This window comes from Onychostoma macrolepis, chromosome 02 (genome assembly GCF_012432095.1).
Source record: "Onychostoma macrolepis isolate SWU-2019 chromosome 02, ASM1243209v1, whole genome shotgun sequence".
In the NCBI taxonomy this organism is placed as follows: Eukaryota; Metazoa; Chordata; class Actinopteri; order Cypriniformes; family Cyprinidae; genus Onychostoma; species Onychostoma macrolepis.
This window is the reverse complement of record NC_081156.1, coordinates 23,851,626-23,873,975: the sequence shown is the minus strand read 5'-3', so window position 1 is coordinate 23,873,975 and position 22,350 is coordinate 23,851,626. Positions and strand designations below refer to the sequence as shown.

At 36.4% G+C, this 22,350-nt stretch overlaps 2 protein-coding genes across 10 annotated transcripts; one reads left to right on the top strand and one right to left on the bottom strand.

Annotated features, from left to right (window-relative positions):
• Positions 1 to 24: 24 nt before the first annotated feature.
• LOC131532127 (excitatory amino acid transporter 5-like) lies at positions 25 to 13,891 on the bottom strand. 9 transcript variants are annotated; one of them, XM_058763585.1, is made up of 14 exons: positions 13,881 to 13,891; positions 12,159 to 12,203; positions 8,823 to 9,048; positions 7,734 to 7,975; positions 6,561 to 6,640; positions 5,907 to 6,122; positions 4,663 to 4,705; positions 4,363 to 4,573; positions 3,266 to 3,365; positions 2,592 to 2,825; positions 2,147 to 2,341; positions 601 to 735; positions 398 to 515; positions 25 to 231 (listed from the first exon to the last, which is right to left on the bottom strand). In XM_058763585.1, the coding sequence occupies exons 4-14, from the start codon at positions 7,965 to 7,967 to the stop codon at positions 79 to 81; spliced, it is 1,719 nt and encodes a 572-aa protein (XP_058619568.1). In that variant the 5' UTR covers positions 7,968 to 7,975; positions 8,823 to 9,048; positions 12,159 to 12,203; positions 13,881 to 13,891; the 3' UTR covers positions 25 to 78. The 9 variants fall into 9 exon arrangements, with proteins under 9 accessions (XP_058619568.1, XP_058619547.1, XP_058619554.1 ...); XM_058763564.1 differs by lacking the exon at positions 13,881 to 13,891 and adding an exon at positions 10,040 to 10,234 and having other exon boundaries at positions 8,998 to 9,048; XM_058763571.1 differs by lacking the exons at positions 12,159 to 12,203; positions 13,881 to 13,891 and adding an exon at positions 10,040 to 10,347.
• On the top strand, positions 12,934 to 17,899 carry zgc:101744 (Receptor expression-enhancing protein 6-like). Its single transcript, XM_058763684.1, has 5 exons — positions 12,934 to 13,225; positions 14,413 to 14,506; positions 14,666 to 14,804; positions 17,223 to 17,379; positions 17,544 to 17,899. The coding sequence occupies exons 1-5, from the start codon at positions 13,108 to 13,110 to the stop codon at positions 17,576 to 17,578; spliced, it is 543 nt and encodes a 180-aa protein (XP_058619667.1). The 5' UTR covers positions 12,934 to 13,107; the 3' UTR covers positions 17,579 to 17,899.
• The last annotated feature ends 4,451 nt before the right edge of the window (positions 17,900 to 22,350 follow it).

Here is a 22,350-nt window from a genome sequence, read left to right as displayed (position 1 = left end):
GAACAAAGGGGAGGAAAAGGGGAAGGTTTTTGTGAAGTCAAGGCAACTTCTGCTCCTGCTTAGTATCGTCTGTCAAAGTTAGACTTGGCAGAGGTTATAACAGGCAGTCGGCCTCTCGATCACCTGATCGCCGACAACCTCTAAGATGTAGTCCCTGTTTGCCAGAAGTGGAACCTCAGATGTGGGAAAGCTCTGCACGCTTTGGTTTCCGAATGATATCACTGTATCTCTCTGCAAGACACCAAATACAGACATTATGCAGCTGTAAAAATATGATACTTTTGACCAGGGCTAATTATTGTTACTGGTAAGCAACAGACCTCTACTGTACAATACTTGCTTATTTCCTAATTAGGAATATAGATATGTGAATGAGCACATGGTGGATATATCTTACTCTCTCTGAGTTGTTAGAGGATTGGATGTCTTTCTGGAAGTCCTTTTTGCACAAATGAGCCATGATTCCTGCCGCTAATGCATCTCCAAGCACATTGATCATTGTTCGAAATCGGTCCCTGATGAAAATCGATGCATGAGATTGATTTTCATTGAGCTTTGTTGTGGTGTATATGCTGTAGTATTTAATTGTATTGTACTTACAGGATCCAGTCGATAGCTACAATAAGTGAGATGTCATCTGGAGGCAAACCCACTGAGGTAAGAACGATAACCATGGTAACAAGGCCAGCCTGAGGGATTCCAGCTGCTCCGATACTTGCCGCTGTAGCTGTGATACTGAGAATAGATGGTCAAAGTCAAGTAACATGCAGCTTTCATTGGTACATGCAGCTTTGTCACTGTACAATTTGTTTTCTGTTTTGTATATTTTAAAATGTAATTTATTCCTGTGATGGCAAAGCTGAAGTTTCAGCAGCCATTACTCCAGTCTTCAGTGTCGCATGATCCTTCAGAAATCATTCTGATACGCTGATTTGGTGCTCAATCATTATAATGCTTCTTATTGTCAATATTGATTTATTTTGTGGAATTTAATTGATTCTTTGATTAACAGACAAATTAGAATCTATTGTGTCTAATGTGCGAGTAAAAGTATTAAAGTGTTAGTTCACACAAAAATGAAAATTCTGTCATAAATTACTCCCCCTCATGCCGTTCCAAACCCTTAAGACCTTTGTTCATCTTCGGAACACAAATTAAGATATTTTTGATGAAATCCGAGAGCTTTCTGACACTGCGTAGACAGCAACGGAACTAGTACTTTTAAGGCCCAGAAAGGTATAGGGCATCATTAAAATAGTCCATGTGACATCAGCGGTTCAAATACGCTACGAGAATACTTCTTTTGCTAAAAAACATGTCAGTCTTCGCCGTGCATACACGAGACCATACACCATGATGCATGCGTTCTGACATAGAACCCGGATGCGCTGTGCCTTGTTTACAAGGCAACATGTCTTAAGATTTCGACAGAGGATGTCTTGCAAATTTTTGGGCCCAGCCTTACTTTTCAAACCAGAATATGCAGACGACGAACTAAGAGAGATGGACGTTTGACGTCAGAACGGCGACTTCTGCGTGAGCAACACCACACGCATGCATTGTGGTACCCTCATGAACACGTGTTGAAGACAGACTCTTCACAGACTAGTTCATAGCTTCATAACGTTACGGTTGAACCACTGATATCACATGGACTATTTTAACAATGTTCTTACTACCTTTCTGGGCCTTGAATGTGGTAGTGGTGGTGTTATTGTCTATGGATTCTATTGTCTATTAATTTGTGTTCAGATGATGAACGAAGGTGTTACGGGTTTGGAACGGCAGAGGGTGAGTAAATAATGACAGAATTTTCATTTTTGGTTGAACTATCCCTTTAAATTTGAATATCAGAATGACTTCTGAAGGATCATGTGACACGTAAGACTGGAGAAATGACTGCTGAAAATTCAGCTTTGCCATCATAGGAAAACTTTACCATTTAATATATATTCAAATAGAAAACAGTTCTTTTAAATTGTAATAATATTTCACAAAATTATCTTACAGGTTTTTTTTTTTTAAATCAAATAAATTCAAATAAATAAAATCAAATAAAGCACAAAAGACTTTTCAAAAAACATAAAAATTCAAATTATTCCAAACTTTTGACTAGTAATGTATATTATTCTGAATGTAACTTTACCTAATAGTAACAAGTTGTCCGAAGTCAAGCTCGTACTCATTGACCTGGGCAATGAAGATGGCTGCCACTGCTTCATATAGCGCTGTGCCATCCATATTGATAGTAGCACCCACAGGAAGTACAAATCGAGCGATTTTCCGATCCACGTGGCAGTTTTCCAGTAAGCACTTCATTGTAATGGGCAAAGTAGCTGAACTGGAAAGAGAAGGGTCATTTAAATATACAAGCCAACATACCGTTATGCCATTTAAACTTCTTTTATTATTTCAAACTGTACAAAAAGAAATGTTAAGATTTATAATCCCTTGGTACACCACAAGAAAAACACTTTAATTATTCAACTGAATGTGATTTAGTTGAACTACGTATTCCCTGAAATAGATCATGGATTAACATTTGTTTATGTTTCAGTGAGCTGAAAGGCTGTTCAAACTGGCTTCCTTACCTGGATGAAGTTGCCAAAGCGATAACCAGAGCCTGGAGGAGGCCGCGGATATAGCTAAAGGGGTTTTTCTTAGTGAATAGGAAAAAGAACAGCGGCAGCAAAATCACACCATGGACGAACAGTCCCGCCAGAACCGTTATGAAGTACATCCCAAGCTTCTCCGCAAGGACCGCAGGATCATGCATGTCCAGGATCTTCCCAGCAACCAGAAATACGATTCCAAATGGGAAGTACCTGTACAAAGAGATAGGAGTGTTAAAACTATATATATTTATAATTTTCTTATTATAGGTGCCAGCATTTGACTGAGTTTTAAATGCATTACTGACTGACTAAATCAGCTTTTAGCTTCAGCTGGCCTGACTCTTAGACCAGAACACCTTTCCAGTGCCAACCTCATTTAGTAGAACGAGAAGGCTTAGACCTGCTTTTAAACTATTACGTTGCCGTATTTTAGTGTGTATTAAAGTGACAGCTGGCTCTTCATGTGTTTTGGTCTGGGATTCTGCTTTATTAGCAGACACATGCTGCTTTCACAGGTTTGCATGACAAAACATGTGATGACTGTCTTTGTAGTTATTTAGTCTAATAGTGAACATTTCTGTCATAGTTGAAATGAAAAATCTCTAGTCACAGGTAGTTTATTTTGGGTGAACCGATCCACATCTACTCACCACATAGCAGCATTGATGATCTTCATAACACATTCATTGATGCAAAGACACACATTTACTAGGGGTGAACCTCTGGATCCCATTCTACCAAGTAGAAGACCTGGGGAGTCAAAAAAAAAAAAGCCAAGTTAGTTTTTTTATTTTTTAATTGGTACTTTTATTTAGCAAGGATTAAAAAGTAATCAAAAGTATCAGTAAAGATTTGTTACTAAAGTTTCAATTCCTCAAAGAATCCTGAAAAAATATATGTGTGGTGTATATAAAAATGTTACGTGGCACGGCTGTTTTTAACAATAATAGTATGTTTTTAAGAAGCAAGTTGGCATATTAGAATATTCTTTCTGAAGGATCATGTGACGCTGAAGACTGGAGAATTGGCTGCTGAAAATTCAGCTTTGCATCACAGGAATAAATTACAATTTAAAATATATTAAAATAGAAAACAGCCGTTTGAAATTTTAATAATATTAAAATTTTTAAAATCAAATAAATGCTTTTTTTAATCAAATATATACACCCTTGTTGAGCAAGGCATATGTATTCACCCCATGAACAGCCTTTCAGCTCGCTGCAACATAAACAAATGGTAATCCATGATCTATTTCAGGGACCTTCGACCTTTTTTTTTTTTAACCTACCTCAAACTTTTTAACGGTATTTAGAGTCTTTTTATATATAGAAATCACAAATCCCTATTATTTTTCAATCCCTCTTTCATAAACGCCACTTCCAATCCAATCAATTCCTGATGCAATGGAATAAGCCCCACTCCTCATGTTCTTGTTAAATATCATGTTTCAGAAAATGAGTTACAAAAATGTTTTCCTGTTGATCTAAATTGTTTAAATAGTACAATAAATCTGGTCACCATTGTATGTTGTACAGTATTTTGGACGCTAGTCCTCAACATGGGATATTGGTACTGATGTTTCCATTAGGCATTTTAAGTAGTTTAACCAGCTATAAACAACTAGTTTTATTGGTGAACTCCTTGACCACAAACCCAAATCAACAGTAACCAGCATAATCTGTTCTAAAATGATCTTTTCAACAGGGTCATCATAGTGCAATATAAGACAGTTCTCTTCTATACACACCCATAGTGGCAGAGAAAATGACGATTCCTAGCACGTTCATCCCATTGCTTTTCCCTGGTACAATCTTGTAGAGGATTTCAGGAGGAGGAGTGAGTTCAAGAAACACTGGGTGACCCATCTTGGGGTTTTCATAGTCTGGCATAATGTACACAAAGTTGGCTTGTGATGATTTTGCACTGTTTTTAAAATTGGGCACAAGATCTGTTTTATACTGAAACAGAAGAGCACAGATGGACAAGGATTAGATACAAAACACTGTAGATGATTAATTCCTTTGTTTTTTGTGTGTGTTTCTCTCACCTGCTGAAATGTGGCTTCAATCAGATTGGATGGAATCATGTTCCTGTTGGAAAAACACACAAAATCTGTCATACATAAGGCCACAGATTTAAAACTATTCACAATCATGGACCTTTTAGTAAAAAGGTTAGCTGTCCTGAGTATATACTATTAGACTGTTTTCTGAGGCCAACACATGCCAAAAATTACACATTGTTTGATTTAGAATCACTTGATTTATGTGCTTTAGTTGCTTTAGTTATAAAGTACCAATTCTACTGTAGTGTCCCTGACTACAATCCAATTAAATCTGGTCTGGAGCTCAAGAGCATCTTTCGCACTCAGGAAAAGCCGTGTCATTCACGTCCTCTTGGGTGGCTCTCTAAATATACCTAATTCCAATCCTTCTGTCCAGTGACAGGATAGAGCAAAAGGGAAGCTTAAGCCTCGAAAGCTTGACTGCGGCTTGAAAGTGGTTACGTAAGTTCAAGATGTTTCTTAGATTGATCAATAAAACTGAAATGTTTGTTTGTTTTTTAATGACATAAAAGATTTAATGCAGAGCAGTCTAAATGAAACGGGATATTCAATGAGAAATAATGCAGGGAAGAACTTCATTTTTTTATCCAAGGGGAACTGATTGGATTTTTTAAAGCAAACATTGAATACCACATTGTTAATGCTAGTTTGCTGAAACAATGTCTAAACAGCTGTTTGTCTTTTGGTTAACACTATATTCAGTAAGACATGAGCAAGTTGTTACATTCTGATTTAACAAAACTTTCATCATTAGTCGTTCTTAGTGAGGCGGAAATGTTTTTTAACAACATTTATATACATTTTTTTTTAAGGTAAGGCAGTCCACTTGATGGCCAACTTGGCAATAACCCAAACATACATTGGACTGATATACCTTAAAAGGAACTTGGTTGAAGTGTGGTGTTAAAAAAAAAAAGAGAAAAAATGGATAAAAGTATAGTTCCTTCTGCTTGAAGATGTTTGAAATAACCAATACATCTGACAGAAATGCTGAAACTTTAGTTTTCAGGTTTCTCTAGCTAATGTGCATTCCCATTTGCAGAGCAACGAAACAAAGTGCCACCTATACCAATAAGCTATTAACTGTTTTAACTGAAGGGCAGGACTTCCTTTCCTACAATAGTCATATCCTGTTTATATTTCTATAAGACTTGGTCAGTCTCCTCCCCCTTATACTGTTTCTGCCAAAAACTGAGAGGCAGGTTCTGTTATCATTGTGAAGTTACCTGATCAAATCAAGCAGGGCATCAGCAGAAGTCATCACTGGCCCTCCTGAGGCTTTATGTCCCTCTTTTTCAGTGCCGGTTCCAGGATGAATGATCAGTACCAGAATAATCCCCACAATTACAGCAATGAAGGTAGTCCACAGGTAATATGTGATGGTAAGAAGGCCCAGGCGTCCACTGGCCTTGGTGTCCATAGCAGACAAGCCAGACATTAAACTGTAAGGAAAGTGTTGGTGTTTCAATCATAAAATGAATATAAATATCACATCAAATATCTCACATAACTGCCTCCCCTAAATGCATTGCAGACACATTTCTTTTTAATTTGAATAGAGGCTGACTGCAATTCATCTCCATAATTTGTAAAATGTTTCAAGTAACTCTCACCCATAGTGTTTATTTTTTTTTATTTTAGACTCTATTTACCTTCTATAACAATAAACTATCCCACTGTTTATCGAAAAGGTTTAAAACATGAAGCATTTCTCATGATGGAACTTTTTTTTCCTGATGAAAGACATTTTGTTGTTGTTGTTTTTTTGTGCTTTTTTCCCCCAAAAAATGTCAAATACAGCCCATATATTTGGTCTCAGGAATGCTGAAATCTTGAATGAAAATGAAGAACTAAAAGGCAACGACATGGTGTGTAGTTACCTGGATGTGATGAGAGGAAGAATCAACATTTTCAGCATTCTCATTAGGAGTTCTCCAGGAAAAGAAAAATAGATTTTTGCCTGAGGGAAAAGAAAAAAACATGGCTTTTAGTGATTTGTAAAAGATTTAAATTCTTTTCAAACATTTAAACACTACTAGAATTACTTTCAGTAGTTACTATTTCTGTAATACCCCTGAAGACTTGCGTCAGTTGACTTACTAAGTTATGCGTGTTTCTCCTTGATCTTGTAAGCTGTTTGCAGTTTATTTATGGGTAACAAAAGCCAGATGTCTCATTCTCAAGTAGCACCACTAAGACACATTTTTGAATATATATGCCATATAGCCTGGGAAATATATGTGTATATGTGACATTTTGATCAGGCTTCAAGAGCAAAGGTCATCAAAAACATCTCAAAATCAGAGTGTTCCAGCTTCTAAAGAAGCAAAGTGCTATTTACAGCACATGTGTTTACATCTCTCAGTTTTTAAAAATTTCTTGTTAAAGCCCTTATATTAATTCTTCTTTACAAAATGTTGTTAGATTGTTTTATTTGTTTTCTATATCGTCAGCAACTGCACTACTGTTCTTGACAATTACACTTCTGGTTTTGAATTTCTGATGTACTTTACATATTTTATGTAAACAGTTCTTATTGTATTTTTGACTATTGATATATTGTGAAAAATTGGACAATTTTGCACACGCAATGTTAATAAGTGATTTTTAAAAAAAAAACATACTAGACATGAATAATGGTTTTGTGGCTACAGTATGTATTTATCCTGGTGCACTGCTTTATGCCATAGATTTTCATTGTAAGTGCATTACTGTAAACTCAGCTTTTTCATTATTAGTGATGAGTCTAAATTATTGTCTGTGCAAATCAACATGCCAATAGAGTTCAACTTGTTTTGAATCCGGAACATTCCTTTATTCAATTACTATAATGGCTGTACTTAATGTTAAGTTGCTAGCACATTCATTTTTATAAGCCGCACACAATTTAAATTTTAAATGAGCAACCTTTTAACCTCTCTGTTCTAATGATAAAAAACAAATGCATTTTTTTTGTCCCAAAAAATCTATTCAAAATAGTCAGTCCACTGCTGATGTTGGGACTTAAAACAAATTTTTCAATACCAAATTTGAAGCTTTATGTTCCACATTACCTGTGTTGACAAGTTCAAGCTTCTTAACGTGAATCCCACCGCACAACCCGACATCACTGCTAACACAGATAAGGTGAGCAAACCGTTCCTTTTGCAGTAGTCCGTTACCCATTTACGAAACTTTGGTGATATTGACTTCTTGATAAGGTTCTTGAAATATTCCATCATGCTTCTCACCGGAGGGGAATGGCATTGGGAAGATGCCGGCCTTGAGCTGCTCCGGTTCTCATTCATGCTAAGACCTGTGTGGGCAGGAAGTGTTGCGAGAGCCTTTCTGTGAAAACCTTTTCTAACAGCAGATTAAGCAATCAAGTACAGATCCAAACCACTGCCTTCACGACGGCGAAGTCAGAGGCGATTAAAAGGAATAAGGGTATTAAAATAACCTAGTCAGAGTCTGAAGGCCATTGACTGTGGAAAGATAAAGTGGTGAAGCACTAATCCTAGAATAAGAGGCCAAGGTCAGAGGGGGTCAGTTTCAAAACAATATGAGTTTAAAAGGTTATGGTTTATTTAAAAAAAAAAAAGGTTACACTGCAAGAATAATTAAAGTATGTCATGGCTATGGGGAAGAATGCGTAGGGAATATGACGCTGGCTCAAATCTACATAAGCAGCTGAACATCTGGAACCTATGCACTAACCACTAGACCACAGCTCCAATTAGTTTTAAATAATGATATTAAACATAAACGAAAACATAGTTTAATGTAATCAAATCAGATGCATGCAATCAGTTTTAAAAGTTTAAAGAGTTATTGGTATGTAATACCCAGGTCCATATAGCAAAACTAAATCTTGAAAAATTTATCACTGCGTTAGATGATAGTTCATATAATTTTAATAGAGCCACAATTAAATAATTTCCTCCAAATTTGTTGTAATAGTTCTAAACTCTAAAGTGGGCTTGATAGAAAAAACATTAAAGCTCCGACTTAGAGTCTGCTATATTTAAGAGAGTCCTCTAGATAAAAAAACAAAACAATATATAATTACACCATGGAGAGGAGCAGATCAGAAGAGTGAGTCAAATGCATTAAAATACTGTCAATTTGTCCTTCTAGCTCACATGGAAAAAGGATGTTCTTACTTTTGCCAGCTTTTTACGGCTGTACTTTTACTAAGAACACGTGGGGTGGAGGCTATTCGGAGATAAAGGACATGCCCCTTATTAGTTTGAACGTCATGCCTTAATGGGATTTCTGCTGCTGCACTCTACAGGCATTTCCGACATCGCCGTGTACAGCGGGTATTGATTTAATTACCAAACAGCATTGGAGGAACTCCAGTCTGTGAAATGAAGGTTTGTTTGGGTTCTGAAAGATAAAAGTAACATGGTTTTTATATGAATGGAAAACAAGATAAGAATGATAGACTATGGAACTAAGTAAATAGTAATTCTAAGCTGATTTCTTAAGTTTTATCAATTTAAAATGGCTGTATACAACAGTGTAACAAACTATCAGCTGATCATTTTAAGTAATGGAACAAACGTATCCTTAGACAACATAAGACACAAAATTATTTATATTATTGTTGAGCTTTTATGCCTTATATGTGATAGTGCAGGGAGTGAAGACTTGAATGACCAAAACTCCTCAACTGCATGAGTGAGTGTTGCCAGATATACATACATTTTGCCATATATACATATAGCCTGTATGTAGAACATTATTTTACAAGTTCGTAATTTAATTTCAGTATAGGCCTATTTGCACTAAAAACTGCATTAATCCAACCCACCTGCTTGCTCCATCAAACAAACAAACAAAAAAACAATACAAAATCAGTAACGTTATACAAAAGCTGTGATGCATTATTTGTGTTCCTGAAAGTTTTAAGTGAATAAATAGCAATTACCCCCATTTGCATTCCCATTTGCTCAAATAACAAAAGAAAAACTCCACGTTAGTCTTTTCACGACTTTCAATCAAAGGAAAAAAACTGAGAGAGACCGATAACAGCAGTCAGAAGAGAGAACGATGTCAAATTTACCGCCGCTCACATTGACGCTGCATTAGCGTTAACTAGTTTTTTTTTTTTTTTTACTTGATGAAACGGTGATATAATACAAAGTATTGTGTTATAAATGTACATACATTTAAAAAAATCAAAATATAAAAAACTTTTAAGGATTTATAATGATGATGACCGTTGAAACGCGTCATCACAGTCTTGTGAAAAGGGTCCATAGGTAGGCCTAAATCTTTGTATTCAAATAAACTGTAATTTTCATTTTACTGTATTTATTACTTTATGGTGTACACATACAAAAATCATTGACTTCTCAATAGGAAGCTGACTCACACACAACATGTGGATTTAGCGTCGACTTGAGAGGCTGGAATTTCTCCAAAGGTAACGAAGACCATCACAGGTGACGACAGCAGTGTCTCAGGTGCGATCAAATACTAATCCATTTACTAGGTGCGGATATAAACACTGACTGCATCGTCAACCTAAATAACCACTGCAACCACTTTGACGTCACACCATTTTACCCTGCGTAAAGCACAGAAATGGAGACACTAAAATGTATTAGTCATGAGTGTGACTTGATAGGCAGCCTTGAAGGACAACTGTATGTAAACACACGTTATGGCAGTAGTAGGTACTCAGTCAAAAAACTCTATATGTTTTTAGACCATAACGTACACACATGCTCTAAATCTATACAGTAAAAGATGTACAGAGATGTTAAACACAAAGTAACGAGGCACAGAGTCGCACAGTACGGCCAATGGTGGTGCTAATGATCAGTTAAAAAAGTCTTCCGCAATTCTGTGAAAAGAGGATTAAGTCCTCTGGACAATTAGCACATCCTCTGCAGGCACAACATGGTGTTGTTATCCATTGTAATTTGGTTTGATGACTTTTTAAGAGTTAGGGTACACATGCCTGTCCCATTTAGTGACATTGCTGGCATTGTGAGTATTCAGGAGATGTGCAGACATATGATAGTCTCATTAAATTCAGACACCAAGCTATTATAAATCAAATAAATTCAGGGGTGTGCGTGTACCAGAGGTGTTTTAATACTGGTCAGAGGATTAAATGGATTAATGCTAGCCTGACCACAACAAGCGTGTGACATAAATAAAATAAAATAAAATAAACATTTCCAGTGAAGAATCAGTTCCTGTGTATGGAAAATTTTTATAAGAATAATTAGAGGACAGAAAACAGAAAATCACACCTGAATATGTGTATGACTAAATTATTTACATTAAATCTCTTAAATTATTTATGCATGTCTATCAGTTTTACAGAACAATGGTGCTAGTCAGTCAGGTATAAATGGCTTAAGAGATTAATATCTAGATTTCACATTACTACATCCTAATTCAACACAAAAGCTTTCAGTGCTGTTAAAACCCATGATGATAATCTACCCAAAGGTATTAGTATAATTTTCTGGTTTCACTTTATTTTGATGGTCCCTTTAACACATTCTATTGACTATAAGTAATGTTGCACCTACATTTCTACTGACTCTCATTAGAGTGTTAGTAGTGTATTAGTTGACTGGTAGGGTTAGGGTTAGATTAAGTTGACATGTTCTTGCAAAGTTACTTATAGTCAGTAGAATATCTGTTGGGAGACCAACACAATAAGGAGTTAGTAGATATGAAGCAGACAGTCTACTAATACTCTTATGAGAGTTTGTTGACATGTAGTTGCAACATTACTTAGTGTCAACAGAATGTTCAAAAGGGACCATCAAAATAAAATGTTACCAATTTTCTTAGTGAATATAATCTCATTGGCAGTTGAAATCTGTTTTTCCGGTATTTGTGGATATCTATCCACCTTGACTCTTCACAGCAATTTATGGAGAGAGTGATAAACTAAATGCTTGTCATATATAAAAGTCTCAGATTAAGAGGTGATCACAGACTATGTTTACTGGTACGAATCACCTCATATACCTGTCTGAGCAGCAGTTTTTAAAAATTCATTAATTTATCCATTCAATAATTTGTCAGACTGGTGTTTTACAATACCAATTCATTCAGCTCTAACAAAACAGGGTCTTGAGTTATGACAGAAGAAACTATAACTATGAAATTGTCAAATGTGTTTACAAATTAGCTTCTTTCAAATCTTTAACAAAACTAAATAAATAAAATGGTCCCTCACAAATAATTAGTAAAAGTCATTTAGCAATAATATAGATCTATTCTAGAATATAGAATTTTGTTTTTTAGTATCCAATCTTTAAAAAAAAATGCTTTTTAAGGTGACTCATATTCTTAATAAAGACGTATATTACAAAGATGTTCAGTTAGATTTTGACTATCATGTCACATGTCAGGCAAATGAAACATAGGCCTACTAATTTTGTGGCAATTATTAATGGCTGTTACATTTTATAGGCTATTTAAAGGGCAATCAATCATGAAACCTCTCATGTGTGTCACATTACCTTAAATGAACGTATAGAAGTTCAATCAAAACAGTTATGCAGGACCTAAAAGAACAAACATTTCATTAAGTGCAACATTGTTCAAATGAGATCCACACAGTGGGACATTATGAACGAAGAGGAGAGCGCCCTCTCCTGGCAAATGTTAAAAATGCCAGATGTGTTTTAAATAAACAGCTAAACAAAATGCATAGCAAGACAATTTATGAAACCTAGTTAAAAACTGAAGACTAGTGGCATATTGACAGATTTTTGATATTGACAATGTTATTAATCCTACATAATGTCAATATAAAAAAAACTGTCAATATGTAGGTAGGTTTCATCTTACATAGGCCATTAGAGCTGTTAGGCTATGTAAGATATCAGTCGGAGTCGAGGGTTCACTTTGAATTTGGTGTTTTTTAAATTTATGAGTAAAATCAATATAATATTACAAACAAAACTCAAACGTGAATTAAAAAACTAAGTGTCTAATCAGATGACAACACAATGGCAAGCAATCTGAGGGAACCCATGGCGAAATAGCCTTTCGGACTGGCCTTAAATCTAATTTAGAAATGTAATTTTTTGGCATTCAGCTTATAGGCCTACAAACAGGACTGGAGTGGGGTCAACGGCGAGGCAATAGTAGCACACGTTTTTTTCAGAAAAAAAGAAAGTCATACTTTAATTAAAAGTTCCCCAAAACGCCTCCTTCCTTCAAGCTATCGTGCTCAAAGCACAATTCCCTACTCAGCATTTCATCAGAATCGTAATCACCTGTGAGGGAGGCGGAATCATTATTTGTATTAGTTTCTATTGGTCGCCGTAGACTTTGCTCAGTCCCGTGCTGCTGTGAGGGGACAAACTTTCTGGAAGTGTAGTTAGTTTGCTTGGCTTGGAAAACTGTTTACAATTCTGGCATCGGCCGCTACATTCTGCTGTACCATAAACGAGGACGGACAAGATGTTAAATGCTGTTACAGAACGTTACGAAGCGTTTTTTAAGCAGAAGAATGTGGTAACGGATTTTCTATCGCTTTTAGAGGAAAAAACTGGAGTTCGGAAACAGTACATTGCAACAGGTGCGTGACTGGTTTTAATCTTTGGTTTGTAAGCAGCTTTAATTATTTAGTCAGGGATATCCTATGTATTTAAGCTGTATTGTCTATCAGCTGTCAGGCTTTGTTGGGCTTGTGAGAATTTTTAAAATGGTTTCCTTGTAAACATTACCATTGAATATTGAGTTTTCTTATGAAAAGTATGAGTTTATTCTTTTAACACGTGACTTAAGTTAGTGTCACCCATATGTAAAGACTTGGTGAATGTTGCAAATGAGTGCAAAGGGCTCTTGGAGTCATACTGATAAGACCAGGAAAGTCCGAGTCATTTCTCAGAATCGGTTCTTTTAAAGTGCGGGTTCTGAACAAAACAACGATTCAGCGGATCTTTTGCGTTCTGACATAGGCTGAATATATCATTACGCGTTCCCCGACATGGCCTGTTATATTGCGTTCTCTAAGAAGTTCGATTGTAGAGACGTATTGTTGTTTCTTAAAGTTTTAGATTAAGATTTTGTTAACGGACACTTCATAGTTTGAGTCGATGGATTGTTGAAGCTGATTCAGTTTGTTTCGTTGAGTAGTCAGACCGGTTTTGAGAATCGGTTCACTTGATTCATCAAAGAGCTTCTAATTAAGGAGTCACTTATGAATCAAACATTAGGCTACTCTGCCTTACGTGTCTGTGTGACAAGAACAGATGCCGCACGATCGGTCCTCGGTTCCCCTCCCCCTCCCCTCCCCCCGAGGGCTAACTGTCATTTCCCTGTTGCACTTACATCTGTTTATCTGTTATTGCTCTGTTTTAAGACCAAAAAAAAAAACGCATGCTGGTTTGAGAAGCATCAAGCAAATGATCTATCGAGTACCATTATCAGATGCGTTATTGGGCCCAGTTGTTCAACTGCATTGATGGTTACCTGAAATATCTAATGTGTGGTGTGGCTGTTCCTTGCAAGATCACTCAGGGTCTAATTTCTTCTACCAATAGCCGCTCCCAATGGATATTTTTAACCATGTAGTATGTCCTCAAGTGTCTGTGCAGAAGTGCATTGGCTAAAGACAGCTTCCCTTATGTGCAGCCTTTGTTTGTGCTTCTTGCATCCTGTTAGGTGTCAACACTGACACCAAACACAATGTCATAAGTGCTCCTAAATGCCCTTCCTCATTTGAATAATGACAGTGATCATGTGTCTCTGTTTGTTCTGCAGGTGTAGTATCTATTGTGGCACTCTATCTGTTATTTGGATATGGTGCCTCCCTTCTCTGCAACTTGATTGGTTTTGCATACCCAGCGTATGCCTCGTAAGTATGCATGACATGTCAAATTTCACAAATGTCTGTATGCATATTGGTGCAGATGCTAGACCTGGATAAACACACATGTATGTTTGCATAGCACAATAATGAGAGCAACCCACACTGACTGGCCTGTTTTCACATGTCGTTCTGTTCCTCATGCAGCATCAAAGCCATTGAGAGTAACAATAAAGAAGATGACACCAAATGGCTAACCTACTGGGTGGTTTATGGACTCTTCAGTGTGGCTGAATTTTTCTCTGATATCTTCCTCTTTTGGTTTCCCTTTTACTATGCTGGGAAGGTAAGGGGTTTTAGTATCAAAATATAGTTCTTTTAGTATCAAAATATAGTTCTTTTAGTATCAAAATATAGTTCTTTGAGTGTGTATTTGCATGTATTTTTAAGATCTGTTTTAGAAACCATCCACCTCGTTGTATGTTAGCTTGCTGTAGGAGGACTGTAAATGTATTGGTATGTAGGTCATGCTGAGAGGTTTTGCATAGTGTATATTTAGTATGCCTGACTAACTGCCAGCTCGACCAACAGCCTCATTTCAGTTTTGATCCTTGTTCTAAATTTGACTGAGTGCTTTATAGCCAATTTATACAAATGAACTAGCTGCTGGCTAAGTTGAGCTGAGATCTTAAATGATATGCATGTTTTTTTTTTCCAATTTCAGTGTTCTAATTAAAAATCATTCTTAAGTAGATGTTCACTATGGCATAAGTCCATTAAATTTGGAGAGTTTGATGCGGATGTGCTTGGAATCGATGTTAAAGCCACATTCACTAAAAAAAAATCGTAAGAAATAAATTAAGGCATTTCTTAGGAACATTCTTGCAAGCGTCATGGAATTTCACTAAGTTTACTTCATGAAAAATTCTTAAGAAGTTTTAATTTTCCTAAGAACATCTTAGGAATTATCTTCTTAAGAAGAAAACATTGCATGTTGGATCTTGATGTGCGTTTATGCAGGCTGCTACAAGGAATGTGTCCTTTGTATGGCCACTCTAATATGATGAATGTTGCTGAAAATTCTGTTGTATTTATATGCTAAGATTAAGGTTACTATTTTGTAGAGTTGTTTGTTACTCAATTTTGAAATCAGTAAAACGTTCTCATGCATGATTATGATTGATATTGCTCACTTCAGAGAACTCATGCAAATCACTAATAATAGTAAGAAGCTTGTAATGCTTAATTATAGCAATTAATAAGAAATAACCCAGTAAATTCATAAAATATCATATCTTTATTTTGTCAAGTTATCCTATCATTTTTAGAATTAATTTACAATGATTTTTAACAGATTAATTTCAAGAATTTGAGTTTTCCTTAATTTTGTGGTATATTCTTAGTGGTATTTTTGGCAATACAATTTTCTTTTAACATAAGCAAGAAAGTAGGAAGGAAATGGCAGTTAAGAATTTAATTGTTAATGTTTCATGAATTTGACCCCAGATGTGTTTACGCAAGCCTCGAATGTGATTTACATTTCAACAGTGTTGGGGAATAACTAGTTTTGTGTAACTAACTTATGTAATTTAATTACAAAATAAATGTAACTGTAATTTAGTTGCACACTTTTTGGTCAGTAACTGTAACTGATTACAGTTACTTCTGAAAATGTTAACGATTACAAGGGGGTTACATCTGATTTTTTTTTTTTACGCACACCCACATACAGATTTAATTGACTTTCATAAATTGCATCGACTGCTCTAAAGTATGAGACACCAATGTTTCAGGAGTTTAGGACACATGCTTATCCCATAACTGTTTTATTTCCTATTTGGGTTTATGCATATGCTTTATTTTTTTAAAAAGTTTTTTCTTTTCTCCAAGGCATTGTTAGATGCCAGTGTTTCCTGTCATAAAAATTTGATTTCAGAAACATCATAGCGAACTAATTCTTATGGTTTTAAATCTGTATTTAACCTCAGAATGATCTCAAAGTAAGTCTGATTTTGTGGTGGCTGTGCTTTTAAAATTAAATGATTATAATCATAATTCAAGTGATGAAGGATTTCGAGTCCTACTATAAGGTTAACCCTGCCTGGTTTACATGTTTGAAAATGATTAACAGTTGAAAACGTTAGAAATTTTGAAAAGTAATGAAAAAGTAATGTTGCATTACTTCAATAAAGTAACTGAAATAGCTACACTACTTATTACATTTTAAATAGGGTAACTTGTTATCTGTAACCCATTACATTTCCAAAGTAACCTTCCCAACACTGCATTTCAATTAGACTACAAAAAAAAAAAAAAAAAAAATTTAAAAAACTGTAACTGAATGCTGTATTCTTTAACTCTGTGTTTTAATATTACCACATTTAACTCTGTTAATATTGTACATATTCTACACTACCTTTCAAAAGGTTGGATTAAATGTTTTTAAAAGTGTCTTATGCTGACCAAGAATTTAATGTAATTTTTACAAATTAATTACACTAAAAATACATTAAAATATAGTAGTTACTTAATAATAATAATAATGTGAAATGGTGAAATTTTTAAATTAAAAAATAAATTATTTTAAAATGTAATGTCATTACTCCTGATCTGGTATTCAAATATAATTTCTTATTATAAATGTTGAAATCAGTTTTGCTGCTCAATAGTTTTTTTTTTTTTATAGTTTTTTTTTTTTTTGGAAACTGTCATATTTTTTGAAGACAATGCCAGCAAATGTGTAGCTGACATGTATGTATTTCAGTGCCTGTTTCTGCTGTGGTGCATGGCTCCGGTCTCCTGGAACGGCTCTCAGATCATATACACACGTGTGGTGAGACCTTTCTTCCTCAAACATGAAGCAGCATTCGACAACGTTGTCAGTGACTTGAGTGGAAAGGCCAAGAGTGTGGCAAAGGAAGGTAAACCATAATGTCCTGTCATCAGAAATCCATCATCAGTTCACTTTCAGTCTCTTATTAAATTAGTGGTTGTCTTATGTAATACTTGACTTATTCATTTAGTTTTGCATCAATGTCTTCATGATCCAACTCAAGGTCTGTTTTCCTCTGCCTTTTTCCAACAGGCTTCACATTGTTGAACAGTGATAAGAATAAATGATTCGAAGGTGGCGATATGAAGAATCATTTTACCAGGAGCCTTGTGTTTACGTTTGCCTTTTTACTTTTTGACTATCATATTGTTTAAGTCCTTATAACCCCACCTAAATTATTAATCTTAACTGTATCTGAGCCAGGCAGCACAATCACCCCAAAATGGGCCTTAAATGTTCTTGGGATACTATTTAATTTAATTTCACATTTGTTTTGTTCATCCTATATTTTAGCTTTGACCAATGAAAGAAATGTCGAAGGCACTGTCTTTTAATAAATAAAACTGGAAGGATCTATGCTTAAATATTAAACCTATTGTCCAAATTTGTATTAATAGTTTATTTGTTACATTACTTGGAACTTTAAGTTGTTTCTGTTGTGTCTCAGGAAAAGTTATTTAATTTGAGTCTTTTTAGTGTATTTGTGTTGACCTTGACCAACATATGTTTTGATATATGATGGTGAATTTGCTGGCTCTGGATGATAACTATGCATTAGTGTGCTTGTCCATGTGTCACATCTCCCTTTGTGTAATGTGCTTTTAGGCTTGAACAGATCACTTATGCTGAGCTGCAGGTATTTTAATTTATGACTTTTGAAGGATCAGTTTAGTGTAAGAGTCTTAGGTGGCCCATTTATGGGTCCAGTGATCCAAGTAGTTGAGTGTATGAACTGCTTGGATCTGAGGTCTGTGTCTGTGTACCATTTGTTTCAGATGTTGCAGCTAAGAATGGCGTCACACCTGAGTTGCTAGTGCTCCAGTACACAAGTCGGAAAACCAAAATGGACACGTCAATTTAAAACACACAAAAGTGTATATATATTGTTAATTTGAGACACAGACATACAGAAGTGCAAATAACCTGTCTGATTTACTGTTGATGCATTGAGCAGCCATTCTGGATTTTTAAGTCAAGGTTGTTGCAGTTCTTCGGTGTTGGAGTTCAAGGGGGTGTTCAAAATTTCTACTGGGAACTTGGAATTTGAGTAGAAAAGGTTTGAAGTGCAAATTTTAGGGTTTACGACTCAAAGGAGATGTCATGAGAGATTGGGACTGGTAAATATAGGGGCTGATTTTGTAGATTGCTGTTTTGGGTCATTGTTATACTGTGGGTTTAGGTTAGAAAATGAGACCCAAAAATGGACTCCATGAACTTACAAGTAGGGCAGCGTGGAAAGACAGTATGCAGTGGACAGTGTAGTTTATTTAAAACTGTTGTCCAACACACAATGTTTCTGGTTCTGGAGAGTTACAGTAAAAATTTGAGTGAGAGTTCTCTGACTAAACTTCAGGCACATAGCTTCACATGGTCTTTGTTTTTATAACTCTACATGGTCCTTGATTTTTATATATCCAGTTTTAGCCTTGCTATGAATAACTCTGTATTAGCAGTGTAATATTAAACAGAGTTTGGGTATCAAAGCACTACGTGGGTATTAGAAAATGCAGTATAATATTTCCTTTTGGCTGTTAAACGGTTATGCAACAAAGCTATGTTATGTTAATCAGTTTTTGCCGTAGTAGACAGAAAAATATGAAGCTATTTTACACCCTTTCAGTGTGCTGAACCTTAGAAGACTAATTATACTTCCTCAAGCTGCAAGTTTCTGTAAAAGAAAACAGGCCATTGCTTAATCAGTCATTATTTATAACAGGAAATCTTGGAAGCAGTAATCAGTAGATAATATTGTGTACTTTTGCTCTCTTTATTACACCTGTCACAAGTCTCACATTCAACAAAAAACTGCATTGTCATAGTTGTGAATGATTAATGTTGATAAGAATTTACTGTGAAGACATTTGTGAAGCCTTAATTGTCTACAGTCTTGAAATAATTTAAGTAATTTATAAAGAATCTCATTAAAATAAACCACTAACAAACTTTGGTGTTGATGTGTATATTGTAAAAGCATGTAATTTGGGTGGTTATTTTGGTCATTTTACGTTCTAATTGATGAAACAAATTTTAGTCTGCTCCCTTTAAATTCAACATACAGTAAATATTTGCAGTGCTTGAAATAATACAGTTTTTTTCATACTGTACAGAAAGAAGTTCAGAATAGCATGAACATTTTAACATGATAACTCTAAACATCTTGCTGTACAACATGTCTGTTTTCATACATTTGTTTCAGTATCCTTTTACAGTCTATTACAGTATTATTTCAAGATATAGGATGTAAATGTATGAAGATTGTTTCCTTACAGCATTAAGAAAAACAAGAGAACTGGATCATTTCGGCTCTGTATGCCACCAGAACAGAATTAAAAATCAATCAATCAAGATGAAATTGAAGTGCAGACTTTAAGCTTTAATTCAAGAGGTTGAACAAAACGGCGGGACATGCTTTTACATCAATGAGAGGTGGTGTACAGATGCAACAGTGTTAACGAAGATGTGCTCTTCAGATCTACAAGTGCGCTTCATTAACTAAGTCTTTCTGAGGGAGTTTTGCTCGTTCATTCTTGTGAGTGTTTACATTCCACCGCAAGCGCACGTGAGCTCAGCTTTACAGAAACTAGCTGATCTGATTACAGAGACTGAGCAACAACACCCGGACTCTGTTTTAATCATTCTCGGGGACTTTAAAAGCCAATCTCTCCCCTGAACTGCCAAAATACAAACAGCACATCACATGTCCCACCAGATATAGTAATATATTGGATCACTGTTACACAGCAATAAAAGATACATAGCCTATCACTCTGTCCCACGGGCAGCTTTAGGACTCTCTGATCACTGCTTGATTCATCTTATACCGACCTACAAGCAGAAACTGAAATCAGCTAAACCCGTTTTAAGGACTGTTCAAAGATGGACTAATGAAGCAGAGCGGGATTTACAAGCCTGTTTCTTTCTCACTGATTGGAGTGTTTTTGAAGCTGCTGCCACCGATCTGGACAAGCTCACAGAGACTGTAACATCATATATCAGTTTCTGTGAGGATATGTGCATTCCTACCAGGACTCATTTAACCTACAACAACGACAAACCGTGGTTTACTGCAAAACTCAGACAGCTCCATCAGGCCAAAGAAGATGCTTACAGGAAGGGGGACATAGTTTTGTATAAACAGGCCAAATAAACACTGGAAGAAGGAGATCAGCGTGGCAAAGGGAATTATTCTGAAAAAATAAGGATTCAATACTCTTCCAATGACTCAGCATCAGTGAAGGTCTGAAAGAGATCACCAACTACAAGACACCATCCCCCAGCACTGTGGAGAATCAACAACTGGCAGACGATCTGAACGGAAAGCAGAAAAGGAAAAAAGCACCAGGCCCAAATTGTGTTACACCAGTCTGTCTGAAATCCTGTGCTGACCAGCTGGCCCCCATCTTCACACAGATCACTGGAGCTCTGCGAAATCCTTTCATGCTTCAGACGCTCCACCATCATCCCCATCCCAAAGAAATCCAAAATTACTGGACTAAATGGCTATACAGGCCTGTGGTCATGAAGTCTTTTGAAAAACTGGTGCTGGCCCACCTGAAGGACATTACTGGACCCTTACTGGATCTTCTTCAGTTTGCCTACAGAGCAAACAGGTTTGTGGATGATGCAGTCAACATGGGACTGCATTATGTTCTGCAACATCTAGACAGACCAGGGACTTATGTGAGGATCCTGTTTGTGGACTTCAGCTCGGCATTTAACACTATCATTCCAAACCTCCTCCTGCCCAAACTAACTCTCTGTGCCCACCTCCGTCTGTCAGTGGATCATCAGCTTCCTGACAGACAGGCAGCAGCTAGTGAGGCTGGGAAAATACACATCCAGCACCCGTACGATTAGCACTGGCGCCCCCCAGGGTTGTGTCCTCTCCCCACTGCTCTTCTCCCTCTACACCAACGACTGCACATTTAAAGACCCCTCTGTCAAGCTCCTGAAGTTTCCAGACGACAGCACACTTGTCGGCCTCATTCAGGACGGTGACGAGTCTGCTGACAGACAGGAGGTTAAGGAGCTGGCTGTCTGGTGCAGTCTTAACAACCTGGAGCTCAACACGCTCAAAACAGTGGAGATGATCGTGGACTTCGAGTCATTCAGGTTCCTGGGCACCACAATTTCTCAGGACCTGAAGTGGGACATTCACATAGACTCCATTGTTAAAAAGGCCCAGCAGAGGTTGTACTTCCTTCGCCAGCTGAGGAAGTTCAACCTGCCACAGGAGCTGCTGAAACAGTTCTACTCTGCCATCATTGAATCCATCCTCTGCACTTCAAAAACTGTCTGGTTCAGCTCAGCTACCAAATTTGGCCTCAGAAGATTACAGAGGGTAGTCCGGACTGCTGAGCGAATTATTGGTACAACCCTCCCCACTCTCCAAGAACTGTACTCATCCAGAGTGAGCAAAAGGGCTGGCAAAATCACTCTGGACCCCTCACATCCAGCACACTCCCTCTTTGAACTGCTGCCGTCTGGTCGATGCTACAGAGCTCTGAGCACCAGAACGGCCAGGCACAGGAACAGTTTCTTCCCTCAGGCAATCCATCTCATGAACACCTGGCAATAACTGTGAAACACACACTATTTATACACTTGTACACTTATTTATCTAATACACATACTTAGTCTACATTTCAATTTGCACATAATATAACTGTACATACAACTGTCAATTTGTATATTTTTATTCCTTATTTACTTGTTCTATTTTTTTAATTCTTCTTTTTATTATCTGTGTTTTTTGTTCTGTCGCTGTCATTCTGTTGCACTGTGGAAGCTTCTGTCACGAAAACAAATTCCTTGTATGTGTAAACATACCTGGCAATAA

Bases quoted from the DNA above. Each gene is read 5' to 3' on its own strand.
- LOC131532127 (XM_058763554.1), bottom strand. The intron at 2,826-3,265 runs GTGAGTAGATGT...CTCTTTGTACAG, and splicing joins ATCATCAATGCTGCTATGTG to GTACTTCCCATTTGGAATCG. The intron at 232-397 runs GTAAGATATATC...GGTGTCTTGCAG, and splicing joins CCTCTAACAACTCAGAGAGA to AGAGATACAGTGATATCATT.
- zgc:101744 (XM_058763684.1), top strand. From the start codon at position 13,108: ATGTTAAATGCTGTTACAGAACGTTACGAAGCGTTTTTTAAGCAGAAG. The intron at 13,226-14,412 runs GTGCGTGACTGG...TTTGTTCTGCAG, and splicing joins GAAACAGTACATTGCAACAG to GTGTAGTATCTATTGTGGCA. The intron at 14,805-17,222 runs GTAAGGGGTTTT...TATGTATTTCAG, and splicing joins CCTTTTACTATGCTGGGAAG to TGCCTGTTTCTGCTGTGGTG.